General features: G+C 41.4%; 1 protein-coding gene across 5 annotated transcripts in view; it reads right to left on the bottom strand.

Annotated features, from left to right (window-relative positions):
- SORCS1 (sortilin related VPS10 domain containing receptor 1) overlaps positions 1-14,620 on the bottom strand; it is a 505,175-nt gene that overhangs the window by 172,911 nt on the left and 317,644 nt on the right. For all 5 annotated transcript variants that reach the window (XM_003787186.1, XM_003787185.2, XM_003787187.2 and 2 more), the window contains exon 4: positions 5,480-5,638. In XM_003787186.1, the coding sequence (XP_003787234.1) occupies positions 5,480-5,638 (159 nt within the window). The remainder of the gene's footprint in view (positions 1-5,479; positions 5,639-14,620) is intronic.

The following is a 14,620-nucleotide window of genomic DNA, read 5'->3' as shown; positions in this document are numbered from 1 at the left end:
CGCAGACCCTGCCTGTTTTGTTCAGCTGTCCTTCGTGTCTGCCTGTGTAGGAATTGAGTTCATGGTGTAGGTGGTCTTGGACATCCACAGGGCTGGGCAGAAGCGTACGCTGCACAGGCCTGGACCTGAGCGGTCCTTTGGCCTTGTGTTCTATAGCAGCAGGCCCTGCTCCAGCGCTTTCCTGAGATGAGGTCTTCCCAGCATGGGCAGAGAGAGAAGGGGCCTCTCCTCTCCAGCCACTCAGCAGCCTGAGTCCCAGCAGCATTCGAGTTGGTCCACAACACAACACTCTCCCCTTACAAATCACTCCTCCAGCACCAGCCGCAACAGAGCCGCCAAAAGCCAGGCACCGGGGCTCAGTCGGTGGAGCTGGAGGTACATGCATATTCTTATCCCTTTTCACTTTTTTTTTTTTAATTTCCTTACAGTCACATCTGCTCTTTGTTTTCTCTCATTGCAAATGTTTCCCAACACATGATGTTTAGTGAGGTGTTTAAGACAGACTGAGAGATGCCGTTGGAGGCAGTGTTTTATAGCACAGTTTGTACACTAGTTTATTGCCAAATTAAAATAAAGATATAATCTAGCAGACACAGTCTGCTGCTAAGCCTTCCTTGGGTGTTTTCCTGTATTGAAAACAAGCAATGAAGTAAAGGACTGTAGCTCCTTTCTGTTATCTGCTCTGTCTCCAAACACTAAGAGATTTTAAAAAGGGGCAAAATGCTTGGGTTGCCTACTGCTTCAATTACAGAAAAAATAATAAATTAATAAATGAAAGCAGTATTTTTGAACTCCAGATAAATAAACGCTGTAGAATTCCTGTTACTGTCAATAGTGATTCACGGTTGGAAGCGCTCTTAAGGGTAGAACTTTACACAACCAGTATCCCTTTGTCCAGGGACATGGAAGTTCTGTAATGTCCACAAAGTTCACTCTTCTGAAAATTTCAGGACTTGCCAAAGAACTGTCCTTGCATAGACCCTCCACAGGCCATGGATTCTAGCTTCTATTTCTATCCTGGGTAAGTCAAAGAAAAGTAAAAGTCAACAGAAATTAAGCAGTAGGGAAGGGGGACAAAATCCTACTTAAGGGGTGCTATGAACACTATGTGGGTGACCATACACCCACATCCAGGACTCAGGAATTACACCAGCAATAGATGTAACCTAAAACATCTGTATCCTTTCATATTCTGAAATTTGAAAAGGGGGACGAGACAGTGTTTACCTCTTGGCAACCTCTGCTATGATTCATTTTATGTGTCATTTTGATCGAGCAGGGAATGCTGGTCAAACTTATGGCTGGTTGTGCCTGTGAGAGTTTCCTGAAGATACTAACATCTGAATCAGTAGGACTGAGAAGATCGGCTCTCTCTAGTGTCAGAAAGCATCATCCAATCCTGTGAAATCTTGCATAGAACAAAAAGACTGGGGAAGGGTGAACTCCCGGTGTCTTTGTACCCTGAGTCATCCAACTTCTCAGACATCAAAACTGGAGTTCCTGGTTGTCTCTCAGGCCTCTGGAGTAGAACTGGGACCATTGGCTCTGCCCCCATCCCATTCTCAGACCTGGACTGAATCACTCCGACAACATTTTTGGACTTAATCAGACTCCCTAAGTGTGTGAGCCAATTCGTCTCTCTCTCTGCTTTTCTGGAGAACCCTGAATAATGCAACCACTTAGATATTGAATATCAAAAATAGATTTCTCCTTCTAAGTCAAAAAACTAAGACATCACAACATCTTGGCTTTGAGAATACTGAGGACATCTGGCTACACACACTTCTCTCTGATTAAAAACCACTTAAAAAAAAAAAAAGTCTTCCCATGGAACTGATGGCTTGTAAAATTCTATCGCTGGCCAGAAAGGACAATCTGCTCAAAACAAAACTCTTTGCATCTCTTGTGATGCTCACATCAAAAGCTCCTCTTGATGTTGGGGCATCAAGAGGAGAGACAGAGCAGAGCATCACAGCCCATCTGGGCTCTGTCTTGCAGCCCAGGGATCCAAAATCTGTCCTCAGTGCCTTCAAAGTCTCATGCACTGAAGGAGAGAAAAAGCAAGGTCAGAAAAATAAGGAAAAATAAGCGTAGCTTTGTGTTTAAAAGAGGGAGTATATGCCTTAAAGTAAAAGAAGACAGCAAACAAACAAAAAGAAAAGAGAGCAGGGCTCTGTTCATAGGTAAGTTCTGAAGGAGCTGCCACACCTCCACCAGGTATTTCCCAGAGACAATTACTGAGGATCCTGTTCACCAGAGTCTGATGTACAACGGCGTCCAGCAGAGTGAATAGTAGCTAATATCTGAGCTGGGAGATCTGCAGCAGCAGCATTAGCAGCTGACACATAAAATTTGATGAGCGATACTGATATGAAAAAATTAATTTCCCTGTTTCCCAGCAAATACAATCAATAGCCAGACAACGCCAGCCCAGGATCCTCCTGTGGCCCATAGCTGTGTCTAATCAGTGCCAAAGTATCTATGATCCACTGGTGAGCACAGGTATTATTTCCTGATCACTGACCCTTCTGAGCAGCCACAGCCCCTTGCAATCAGCTAAAGGCTCATCTGATGGTCGCATCCCACTCCCCTCTGCAAATGTCCTAGTCCTCATTCCATGATTCAAGCCTGGGGATTTGAAGGTCTTCTCTGCTTCTTACTTCTACAGCAGGTAGAAGTAATTTTTCTTAAAGTAATTTTCCATAATTTTTCTTTTCCAGGATGATTTATCCCTCATCCTTTCTTGGAGAAACAGAGTTTGACAGAAAGGCTGGTTTCTGCCATCTGTTCACCTCCAAAGATCAACCTACAGCGGCACAATTCACAATCATGAACATGTGGAAACAACCCAAGTGCCCACCAATACATGAATGGATTAGTGAAACGTGGTGTGTGCCTACTGTGGAGCACTACTGGGCCATAAAAATGGCAATCTAGTATCCTTTTGTACAACCTGGGAGGAAGCAGAAACCATTCTTCTATGTGAAATATCACAAGAATTGAGAAATAAACATGTACTCAGGACCAAACTGGAGTTACTTCAGTGCACGGGTGGAAGGAAATCTCAGTGAACATCAAGCTGGGCTGAGGGGGAAGGAAGGGAGGGGCAAATTCAGAGCTGCCCGGTACAGCGTACACCGCCTGGGTGAAAGGCACACTTAGAGTAGATGGGTATAACTTGGACTCAGTCTGGACAGAAACAAAACATGTGTGTGTGCCCTAATATTCTGAAATTTAAAATAGATTTACAAAATGAAAGAAATGACCAAAAAAAAGAATGAGAAGTCTAGTAAATTTCATCTAGGGCTTCATCCCATCGTAAAACATCTACAATTACGGATGTGCCATTTGAGAAAATGTATTAACCTCCCAGATATTTGGATCCCTATCTTTAAACAGAATAAAATCTGATAAGGCATCTTCCAACTCTAAAATGACAGGCTTCGTTAGGACTATGGTCAAAAAAATATACCATTTGGTCCAGACCCCTTAGCATTTGCTCCCAGGAGTACTGTCTTATCATCCTAACTGGGATTCTTGCTTTTGACCTCATATTACTATATGTCATCCTTACATTACTACTGACTAGTTCTTACAATCTACAGCTCTGGACCTATCACTGTCTCGACCAAAATGTTCAAAGTCCTAATTAGGAAAATAAAAATTATTTCACCTAACAAGCAAACAACCAAAACCGTTAAAAAAAATTAAAACTCGAGATTAGGTAACACAGGTCTGTGGGGGGGGATGTGTACCTGTGGTGTTATAATTAGTCTTATCAAATTTCACTTGCACACACTTAGAGAAATTTGGAATCCTGCAAACATAGTTTTGTCAACCTTATATGTTTATGACATTTAGGTCCAGGTGGTAAAACCTTCCGAGGTCACTGGAGCTCCACCTCCTGAATTTGGGCCCATCAACTTCATGTAGTTCACCCAGACACTTCAATTGCCCACCGATTATGTGTCAATGAAACCACTGCTTTTTTTTTTGGCTTCCCTTGGACTATTAGTGAACTCATAAGTATTAAGCATCTAAGTCCTGATAGATCAAAAGCTTCTTGATACAGTTAATCTTTACCAACACTGCACCATGTGTGGCTCTTAAAAAGGATGTGGAGTATAATATTTGCTTCCTGGAATGGAAAATCCTGCAGTTCCATTTATCCCTACAAATATACTTCAGAGCAAAGGAAATAAACGCTAAATACTGCTCACCATGAGTGGCTGAGTTGAGGCCACAGCCCAGGTGTCCCAGCTCCTACAGCATTAGTCACTCTAATGCAGTGACCATGGGAGGCACTGTCTGAAGGGCTGGGCCATGAAGGGCTACCTGGTTACATTTGGGGTCATCTCCGCCAGCATAATTGAAAAGATGCATAGTTTTTATTCAGCCAAGTAAATCTGGCCCTCACTGTTCCTCTGGCATCCAGGGTAGAAGGGAATTAACTAGCTATAAAATAAAACATAATAATCCCGTGGACTAAATGACTGATCCCTGTGTCTGACCCTCTCAGCCCTTGCCTCTGTTAACTGCACCCTCCTGGCCCACAAGCACTGCAGCCTGACTCCAGGAACAAAATTGTACATTCTGCTGAAAGGGTAGCCAGGCTGCTCAAGATGAAAAAAAAAAAATTACTAATTGTAAATTCTTTCTATTTGGGGGCTTAATGTGCATTTTATTTGGCAGTAAGGGAAGCATGAAAAAAACTCCTATCTTAAGAATTTTAATTTGCTTCCTGTAATATGCTCATGTCAGTGGAGATCTTGGGAAGCTGCTCACACCCCTCCCTTGCCTTTAAGAACCCCACACATCTATAGCAGCCCAGACAGACAAAACCTGGAAGATCCCACTAACTCACGAGGTCCAATATTCTTTAACCATATGGGGGTTCTAACACAGGACTCCTCCAAGGAGAATTCTGAGCATGACTTCACTGAAAGATGTATTCCACAAAGAGCATCCTAATTTTTCACCTCCTTTCCTTTTGGTTTTTTTGACTAGAGTTTATCTCACATTTATCTCACCTGAGAAAAGTCCTGAGGCAACAGGCTTCTGATAATGTTATTTACTGACATTATTATTGTTCCTCTGGCCATTTTTCTCACTACTTTTGCAAACCCTTAGTTAGTGTTCCCACTTAACCTTTAGGACCTGAAAAAAACCGAGGGTCCTTTACTAAGAAAAATGATTACCTACCCACAAACATAAAACACTGCTTCTCCACAATGTCTTACTTAGTTTCCAATCTTTATTTCATAAGCTGTTACAGATTTTTAGATGGTTTAAGCAACCTGCAGTTCTCCTTGTTTCTCCTTGACCCGCTGGCACAGATTTCGGGCTACTCCACAGAACAGAAACAATTACTGACTACAGTGCAAGGCTGAGATGATGATTTTCATCTCAAAGGGTGGACTGACTGTCTTTTCCCTGGAGAACCACACACTATCTTCTCAAGCAAGTTAGGCACGCTCACCTTTTGGTCTTGACTGTATGCCAGAATCCAGTCCTCCTGCTTGGGGTGAAAAAGCAAGCTTTGGATGTAGAAGTTCAGCCGGTACTTCTGGTACGTTGCCCCTTCATCCGAGCTGATCAGTAAGCTGCTCTCGATCTCTGGGTCTGTGAGTAACATAATCTGTAGCAAATAATTGTTGGAGAAAGAAAACAACAGAAAGTTACATTTACATCTTTACAAAACTTGAAAATGAGCTAAAATCTTAAGAAAGTGTCAGGCAGGGAATACTGGCCAAACAAGGACCTTGAGTTGGTCAAGTTTAGTCTTCTACTGTGGACAAATACTACAGCATTTTCACTGAGAAGTGGGAGGGGCAGAGGAAGTTGGACAGAAGGGGGAGAGAACAGATAACTGCACTTTCTGCTCTTTTATAGGAATCCTTGTTTTCTCTCCAAGGTTATTTCCTGAACCCAAAACTATTCTATTCTCACCTTAATCTTAACCTTCTTTCCTACTGTGACCTGTCCACTCTTCATTGGGGGGGGCGGGCAGGGAATAAAAGAGCAATACCAGGTGTAGTTTCTTGTGGGGAAGAAGAAAAAGAGAGGATGAAGTCCACTGTTTTTTCTCCCCTCCCATAAGTCCTTTTGTTCCACATCAACAATATTCCATCCACCTTACCTGCAGCCTAATTTTCTGGACTGCCTTTCTCTAGGAATTTCACAAAGGCTACTGTAGCTCACTAACTTCATCACCTTTGAACCTGTTACACAATTTACTTATTTATTTTGTTTCTTGTCTAAAAACCCTCTACGAGAACATAGCTCTGTGAAAATAAAGATGTTCTCACCATGTTTTTCACAGGTGTATTCCCAGCAGCTAAACCAAGGCCCAGCATGTATTGTATGCTTCATAAATATTTGTCAGTTGAGTGAATAAATGAATAAAAAGAAAGAATTTTCAGAGTGGTCATGTGGAATCAGAAAAATGCCCAGCCTGGGCTTGAGAAGATATGAATAGAAGGTCCACTGGGAGAGTGGCCGGCTGCCCTTCACGGTCTCCAGCACAGAAGAGGCTTCCCCACTGACGGGGTTCTGCCCTCTCTCATCAGGATGCCCCATCTTAGTCCAAGCAAAGTGAACCACCCAGAACAGGCACGGATGGGGGAGATGCCCTGAAAACCGCTTCTTATTCTCTGTGTTGTCCCTGAAGGAATGTGTGATAAACACCCCATTTCGGACTCTCGGTGTGTCTGTCACTCAGTCTGAGCGAGCCCACACCTAATGTCTCCACATGGGTGGCCTTCATGCTGCCCACTGAATTCATCCCCATCACCTTATTAAGTGGCACTCTGTGAGTTTGGTTGGGGAAGCATGAATGATGTCTTTATGTGGTGCTCTATGAAGAAGAAATCGCTGCAGCCTGAGGCTTAAAGGTTACCCGCCAAGGATGCGGCAATTGCAGGAACAGGAGAGAAAGGGAGAGAGAGAGATGGAGAGCGCGTCAGTCATGTTGCAGAAGAGCAGAGTGGCAGGCAAACACACGCAGCTTGCTCCAGCATTTGGAGGCAATCATACTAAAACCTCGGCGTAGTTAGTGTCATCTTTGAAAGCGGTATTCTGTCACTGTAAATGGCATAAGAGGACTGCAACCCAGCACACACTGCCTGAACTTGGTTTCTGTTATCGGGGGTGACGTTATGCCCCTAGCAGTTCTTTCCATGTCCCCTTCTTGGAGAGGAGAGAAGGCTGTGGTGGGGTTGAGGGACACCGTGGCTGTCAGCTGCTCTCCCGACGAGATGAAAAGTACTCACACTATTAAAGACTAATTGCCTCTCAAGCCATGTTCCAGCAGAGCCACTGCCCACTGCCCATAAATTCTGACAAAGTTACGGGTTTCTCTGGCTCACGTTTGCCAAATAAACATCCTCATCAGACGGATGACAAGGCACCATCGGGTAAAATGCTAAGTGCAAACTCACATGGCTTCATAAAAGTCTAGTCTACGCATTAAGCAAGTACATTTAGATGGGATATTTCCAGGTGATTTCATGTTTATTGGCACATAAAAGCTGTCATTTTTTGAATAACAAATAAGCCATCAAACAATCATATTGCTTCGTGTCTCCAACCACAATTAACAATAATGTATAACAACCTTTTTGCACCACTGCCAAAAAGTAATTTTCACGATAACCTGAAAAGGTGCAGTTATATAGAGTATCTATTGTCTCGGGGAAGGTGATCCCCCCCCCCCGCCCCTTCTCACTTTCTCGTTAGCCAGAATATGGTTTCTTCTCTTCCTGTGAGTACAGTTCTCACCACCTGCTTCTCCTGGCAGACTTCTTCATCAAAATGAAATTTATAAAGAAATTCAAACCTGGGCCTATAGAATATCCCCAAATCAAGCTGATTTTTATGTATCATTTGTTTAAACTATCTTTCGATACTCAGTTAGACCCTATGTGATCAGACCGAATCTAAGTAGTAGTAGAATAATGCAAATATATTTTAACATATGAAGACTTAACATCGTATAAATAAAACTACTGATTCCTTTGGTTTTTCTTCTGGGTTTTCAGAACAGGCAGACCAAAGTCCGACCTTCTCCACGCAGGCCAAATGGAAACCCTCCATTTGAGAATTTAACATTTTGGAAATGATGGAAGAAGTTAGAAAATTCCCCTGGGAGCTTTATAGTCATGTTTGCACTAAAGAAGCATTCCAGTGGCTCCTTCTTCAAACTTCTGTTCAAATCTATTCAAAAGAAACAGGTCAATTTGGATCCATTTTTATTTAGACAATTCTTTTATTGTGCAAACAACTCTATAAGACGTAGTGTGATTCAAAACAAAAGAAAAAGTAAATTTCTCATGACCTTAGCCTGCCACACTCTGTTTAAGTTACCTTCTACTTCTTTACTCATATTTATGTATCAGATCACAGATTCATATTTTTACTCTGATTTTTTTCATTTAATATTATGGTCTGGATCTTCAACTGAACTATAGCACAAAACCCGGCACACACACATTAACACACACTACTACATGTAACTTATCCCAATTACTTATTTATAACCTTCAAATTAATTAAATTATGGTAGGTGCAATGGCTGGAATGTCGCAAGAATGAGATGAATTACTGTTAATTGAATAAGTGAACCCTATCACTTTACTCTTAAATTCAAATTCTTTAGTAATTTCGCTTCAAATGAACTGAGATTTCTTCTGTCATTTTCTAGGTTATAAAAAGTAAGTAAGTTAATAGGTAGGTAAATAATTCAACAAGATTAAACAGAAAGGGGAGTGGCTGTGGCTCAAAGGAGTAGGGCACCGGCCCCATATTCTGGAGGTGGTGGGTTCAAAACCAGCTCCAGCCAAACACTGCAAGGAAAAAAAAAGTTTAAACAGCAAGTTTTAGCCTACTTGAGAAACAAAAATATAAACAATAAATGTGATGCTTTTTAGACATAGATAATGTCATTTCTAAATAAATATGTTCTATTTTCTCAAAAAGGTGTTCTAGTTCTATTGGGAAACATTTTCAAAACAGTAAGTTCAATTCAGAGAATTCACCTCAAAATTAATAAATTATATTTCTTCAACATGTCCAACAGTCCTTGCTTTTGCCAATTTAAAATGATTCGCTACCCTTCCGACCTGTCATGGGATCTAAAATAAAAGGTATTTAGTTTAGTCCTCTGATTCTGGAGTGTCACTCCACAAAATTTTAGGAGGACTTTATGAAAGACACAAATCCAAGTTCTGCAGGTTCCTAAAGTGAGCTCTCTAACAAGAGGGTTCATTGTTTACCCGGAAAAAAGCTTGTTCCACAGTAGGTTCATATATCCTTGCAAATACTAACTAAATGGATAAATTAATGAGTAAGTGGTCCTTTTCATTTCTGCCTTCTGCTGAAGGCAACTCAGGCGTCTCTATATCGTTAGGTGTCCCAGTTATCTTGAACAAACCCGCCCTGTTCTCCTGGGAAGTGAGGAGGGTGAAGACAAGAGGAGAACACCGCCTTCAAGAGGACAGTAACTATTCCCTGTTCAGACTAGCCCATGGGGGGTTAGAATCAGTTTACTTGTACCCTGCAGGGGTACAGCTGCTCCACTGGCTGCATCTGCAGATGAACTGCTTTCCATAGAAAGTCAGTAATGGTAACACCAGCTCCCGCCACCTGACTCTGAGCAATCATTCCTCATACATTGTGGCAGGAGGAAGAAACCATATTTGCTCTTCCTAGATGTGACAAATGAATGTGAAATGCAACGTACAGATTGCAGATATGTCACTTCTCCCCCTTTTCTGGCATTAGTCCTTCTGACAGCTCAGTGTCATCAAAAATTAAGAGCACCTGTACTCTTTTTGGCTTGATGCAGATTCAATATATGGCTACATGATGAAATTCTACGAAAGGCTAGCAGGAAGAGGAAGCTCTCTGATCCCACCAGGTGTCTACCAGGGACCTTTCCAAAGCAGCACAGCAACTATCTGGTTTCCCAGATTCTTTTCCTTGATGTGTTGTTCTTGGAATTTTACCTGTTTAGGTGAAGCTAATAAGGAGCCCTGTCCCACCACTGGTCGTAAGGCAACAGTATTTGTTTTATGTGTTGTTCACGGTTTGCTCATTTGTTTACTCATTTGTTGGCTGGAATCAAAGAGTGCTAATGTCCTTCTGCTGCAGATAACTCTTTTGCTTTTCTCAAGGATCAACTCAGCTCCAGAGGTCTCCATCACAGGTGCATAATAAATGCTCTTCATAATGATAATGGCAATGACAAAGAAAAACAGCTATAGCAGCAATTGGGTGCTCCAGTTATCCCCTTACCTTATTCAAACAGATACATTTCTATCTCTAAAGAGCATCAAAGCCTATTTGCAAAGCTCTGGCCTCAACATTAAAAACAAATTAAGTAAAATGGAATCTAAGCAAGTAGTTAATTTGCTGACCAATATGGATGAAAAAACTTCCTATTCCCAATGTGGCTGAGTATCTGTCCTCCCCAGATGAGCTGAGGGTGACAGTAATAAGCACTTATCAATTGGTAACAATTTGGAGGATTAGAGAAGGTTAGAGCAGGTTACTTGGGATCCCAGAATGACCCATGGAAAGGAAATCACTGAAGTACATAAAACAGTGAACGAAGGAGAGGAAGGCAATTAAAAAAACGCTTAATCAAAATTACTCTGACCGAAATGAGTCTGCAAAAAGCTGGCAATGACATAACCATCCTCCCAAACTATGCAAAACTCATCAAATGTGCCATCAATGATCACTTTTTTAGTATATAAAAGTACGGATTTATTCTCCATTAGAGAGAAGGAAAAGGGGAGACATGAGAAAGGGAGAGAGAAGAGGGCAGAGAGCAGGGAGCTGAGAGAAGGGGAGATGGAGGAGAAAGAGAGACAGAAAGAGAGCGGGGTGGGAGATGGTGTGACAGCCAAAGAAAGGAAGGGAGACGCCCACCTGCCATCTTTGTTCATTAACACAAAATACTGTCAGCCAATACCAAGAGATGAAGAGAACATTTGAGCAACAGACCATCTATTTGGGGCCTGGAAAGTGATTCAGTGAAATTGTTGAAACACTTTGGAATTATATTCTAAAAAGTTTATTCTATCAATTTACTTTCAAACTACTTTTTTTAATGATGGTCCAAAGACTTGGACCTTTTAGAGAAAAAACAAATTCAAGGAGCATATCATTTCACTCCTTCACATATGTCTTAATTGCCCTGTCAGGAGACCCTACCCATTAATCATTATTGCTAACAGCATGAGAATTTATTCAATAACTCTTGTCCAATCCTTGTGAGTACACTGGAGATGAGTAAGGATCTCCAGGAATGACAACATATGAATCGTCTCATAGAACATGATTTGAAAACATATTTTATAGGACATTTCTTCTTATCTCTTGGGATTACTGAATATAATTCTCTTCTCTGAGTCACTTTAGAGAATCTCAAACTTTAAAACACCATCTCCCGCTGAGACTCTGCTTCCATTGCTGAATGGCACTGGCCCTCTATAAGGGAAATTATGCCCACATATGAGAAGTGGATCTGCAGGGCTGAACGGGGGGTAGTGCACTGCAGACGTATGCTCCTTGGGAGAGCCATGACCCCATCCTAAACCTGACTCCAGTCAATGTTTTCACGAATGTGTGCCCTCCCTGACAAAGGAGAAAGGGACTGTGATCAGTGAAGGTCATTCGTGCCACGAGAAGAAAAAGCCATCCCAAAACATGCACTACAATCACAGGAAATAGTAAGAGCCACGGGCTTAAAGACTTGGATTTGAGTTTCTTCCCTTTCATGGACCCACTGTGCCACTCTGAATACCTTATAGCTCACTTAATCTGTTTTTGAGCCTCAATTTCTCAAGGCAAGTGGTGATACTATCAAGTTGGTGCTTATTAAGCCTTTAAAATTTATTATTCCATTAAATTGTTTATAAAGATCTACTTCAGGTAGATATCATTATGTCCATTTGACAGATAAGAAAGTGAGGCTTACAGAAGTGAGACAATTTGCTCAAGGTCACTCCGCCAGTCAGTGGTAAGGCTTTCTACATCCCATACTATATGGTTTGTGTGAAAACCAAATAAGATCATCTGTGTGAAAGAAGTATTAAGATTTGTGCAATTGTTACTGTTTTTAAGAAATAACAGTACTAAATGTTCTGCTAAAATATGACCATTGATTGACAGAGAGAGAGAGATAGAGAGAGAGAAATCTTGCAACCTTGCATTGAAAATATCTCATAAAAATATTTTTTGGATGAAAAGAGCCAGGCTGGATGAAATAAAGACGTTTGGAATTGCAGTGTTAGAAAAATACTGCTTTTTTTTTTTTTTTTTTTACCAGGGCTGGGTTTGAACCTGCCACCCCTGGCATATGGAGCTGGAAAATTCTGCATTCTTGAAGAAATGAAGATGAAACTTTTGGCTTTAAATATAAAGCTATGGGATAAAATACTCAGTCCTACTTTTCACCAGATTTTTCACAAGGCCCTGGCTGCCTTTCCCTCACTCAGTCTTCTAATACCACTCCTCCTTCGGACTGGTTTAAAGCTTTATAATAATAATAAAAAAAAAATGGATGGGAAAGAAGAACAGGAATGGGCAAAAAGCTCTTATCTAAGGGTAGTGAGGAGGAAATATTCCCCCTTGAGCTAGTTCCCAAAGAAGTTTATGCTAAAACAAATAAGAATCATTACAGTGTAACTGATTTCCTAATAAATGCATCTCATGCCCAATTGGCAACCGAAAAAGTAGACTCATTTTCCTGAAGGAATGGATATTACCATACTGCGGTGATAGTAAGGAATATCGGATATTCACTAATGCTTAGCATTGAGTAATCTGGTTTTAAAAACTAAATATTTTAGACAAAAAGAATAATGCACACATTCAAGGGACATTTTTAATACTGCAGTCACTATGAACACTGATTAAACATCTTGAGACTATTTGAGCCATCTTAAAAATCTCAGCATTTTCTCATAACCTCAGCTCACACTCAATCTGAACACACTTCTCTTGGCCATTACAAGTCCCAGAATAACTTCTCTCTTAAATCCCCAAAGATCTATAAATGCCAAAAGGTTATATCATTTTAAAATGTTAGCTGCGATCAGAAAGAGCCACGATGCTGAAAGAAGGGAACATTCATCTTCTTTGCTCCTGGGAAACTTTACAAGAAGTCATGCTCATTTAATGATAAGAAATCTCTTTATTCCACCTGAAATGATAAAGGAAAGCAGGTGGGGAGGGAGAGAGAACAAGAGAGAGAAGCTATCGGTGTCGTTTACTATTGATTTAGGTGAGGGAAACACATTTGGGGTAAAATCTCTAAATCGTGTGCTTGATTTTAGAGTTTGAATAAGTGTCAAGTTGAAAGTCAGGAAAATAAAGCGGAAAGCTCACAGGAATACATCCGTTCTGAAAGTCAGTGCACAGAACGCACCCACAGTCTTCATCTCTGGCTCTGTATCTTCACCCTAAGGAGAGTTCAGGAAATGCCACCCCCAAAATGCTGCTTTGGTATCCTCACTACTTCAAATGTTCGAATGGAGGGCATTTGAGGGCAATAAATGTAGGGAGAGGCTTTTTCTGAGCTTTCCGTATTGACTAAAGACAGGTTCTCCCAAAGCAACTCTGTGACTACTCTCCCAGGAATCTTATCAACCGAAGAAGAGCAGAGAAGAGACTAGAGGTGGACACCACGCCCACACAGGCTGTCACCTGCTATTTCTGAGACCCATTCATCTTTCCCCCAATTCAGCTACTCTTCCCTAAATTTCCTACATTCTCCAGTGAAGAGGTTATATAAGCTTGTAGGTCTCACTGGGTTTGGGGTATTCAGTTTTCATTCACGGGATGCTCTTATGCATTTAGTAAATTTATATACCTTTCCTCTTGTTGATGTGCCTCTTCATAGACAATTACTGGGGTAACTGTCTCAGAGGGTAGAGGGGACGTCTTCCCTCCCCCACACTAACAAGTATGTCTTAGTTTTACTTATTTGTATTAATATTTCATGGCAAACTGGCAAATATACCAGGCTGCCTTGGGGAAGATTAATGAAGCCTCAGCCGCATGAGACCTTGCTAATGTGTTTGGCTATTAAAGCTTTCCTGAAAAGACTACGGAGACCACCAGGGGTTTCTCTCACCCAGGATTTGCAGATTAGTGAAGCAAGAGTTGCCAGGATAGCTCTGCTACAGAGCTCTCAAGAAAACGGGGCAATAGGGGGTCATCCAAAAAAGAAGCACCACATGTGAACAGGGAGATCGATGTCATGTCAGTTCTTCCTTCCATTTAACATTAGACATTGCACATTTCCAGTCATTTTTGAGAGTCAAAGACAGACACAATGCTGAGTGGACGTGTCCCCGGGAGTAATCACATTTTCTGCTGCCTCTTCTGCCTCCTTTGTTCTTTTCTTCCGGTCAGAGCAGACAATACAATTGTGCGGGGTTTTATGAAGATGCCTTTTCCCCTGTGATTCATTTTTCTAGGCAGTTCTTATCTTGAGCTAATTTCATCTCAATATACACATTTCAGAGCAGTAGAACTGGTATAGCGTATGAGGGGGAAGGGACTTCTGCTCCACTTGTGTACTGCTGTGTAACAAACTACTTCAGAAGAA

Source organism: Otolemur garnettii, unplaced genomic scaffold (genome assembly GCF_000181295.1).
Source record: "Otolemur garnettii isolate 467f Iridium unplaced genomic scaffold, OtoGar3 scaffold00021, whole genome shotgun sequence".
Classification (NCBI taxonomy): Eukaryota; Metazoa; Chordata; class Mammalia; order Primates; family Galagidae; genus Otolemur; species Otolemur garnettii.
The sequence above is the reverse complement of the archived record's forward strand: the minus strand, read 5'-3'. Positions and strand labels throughout refer to the sequence as shown.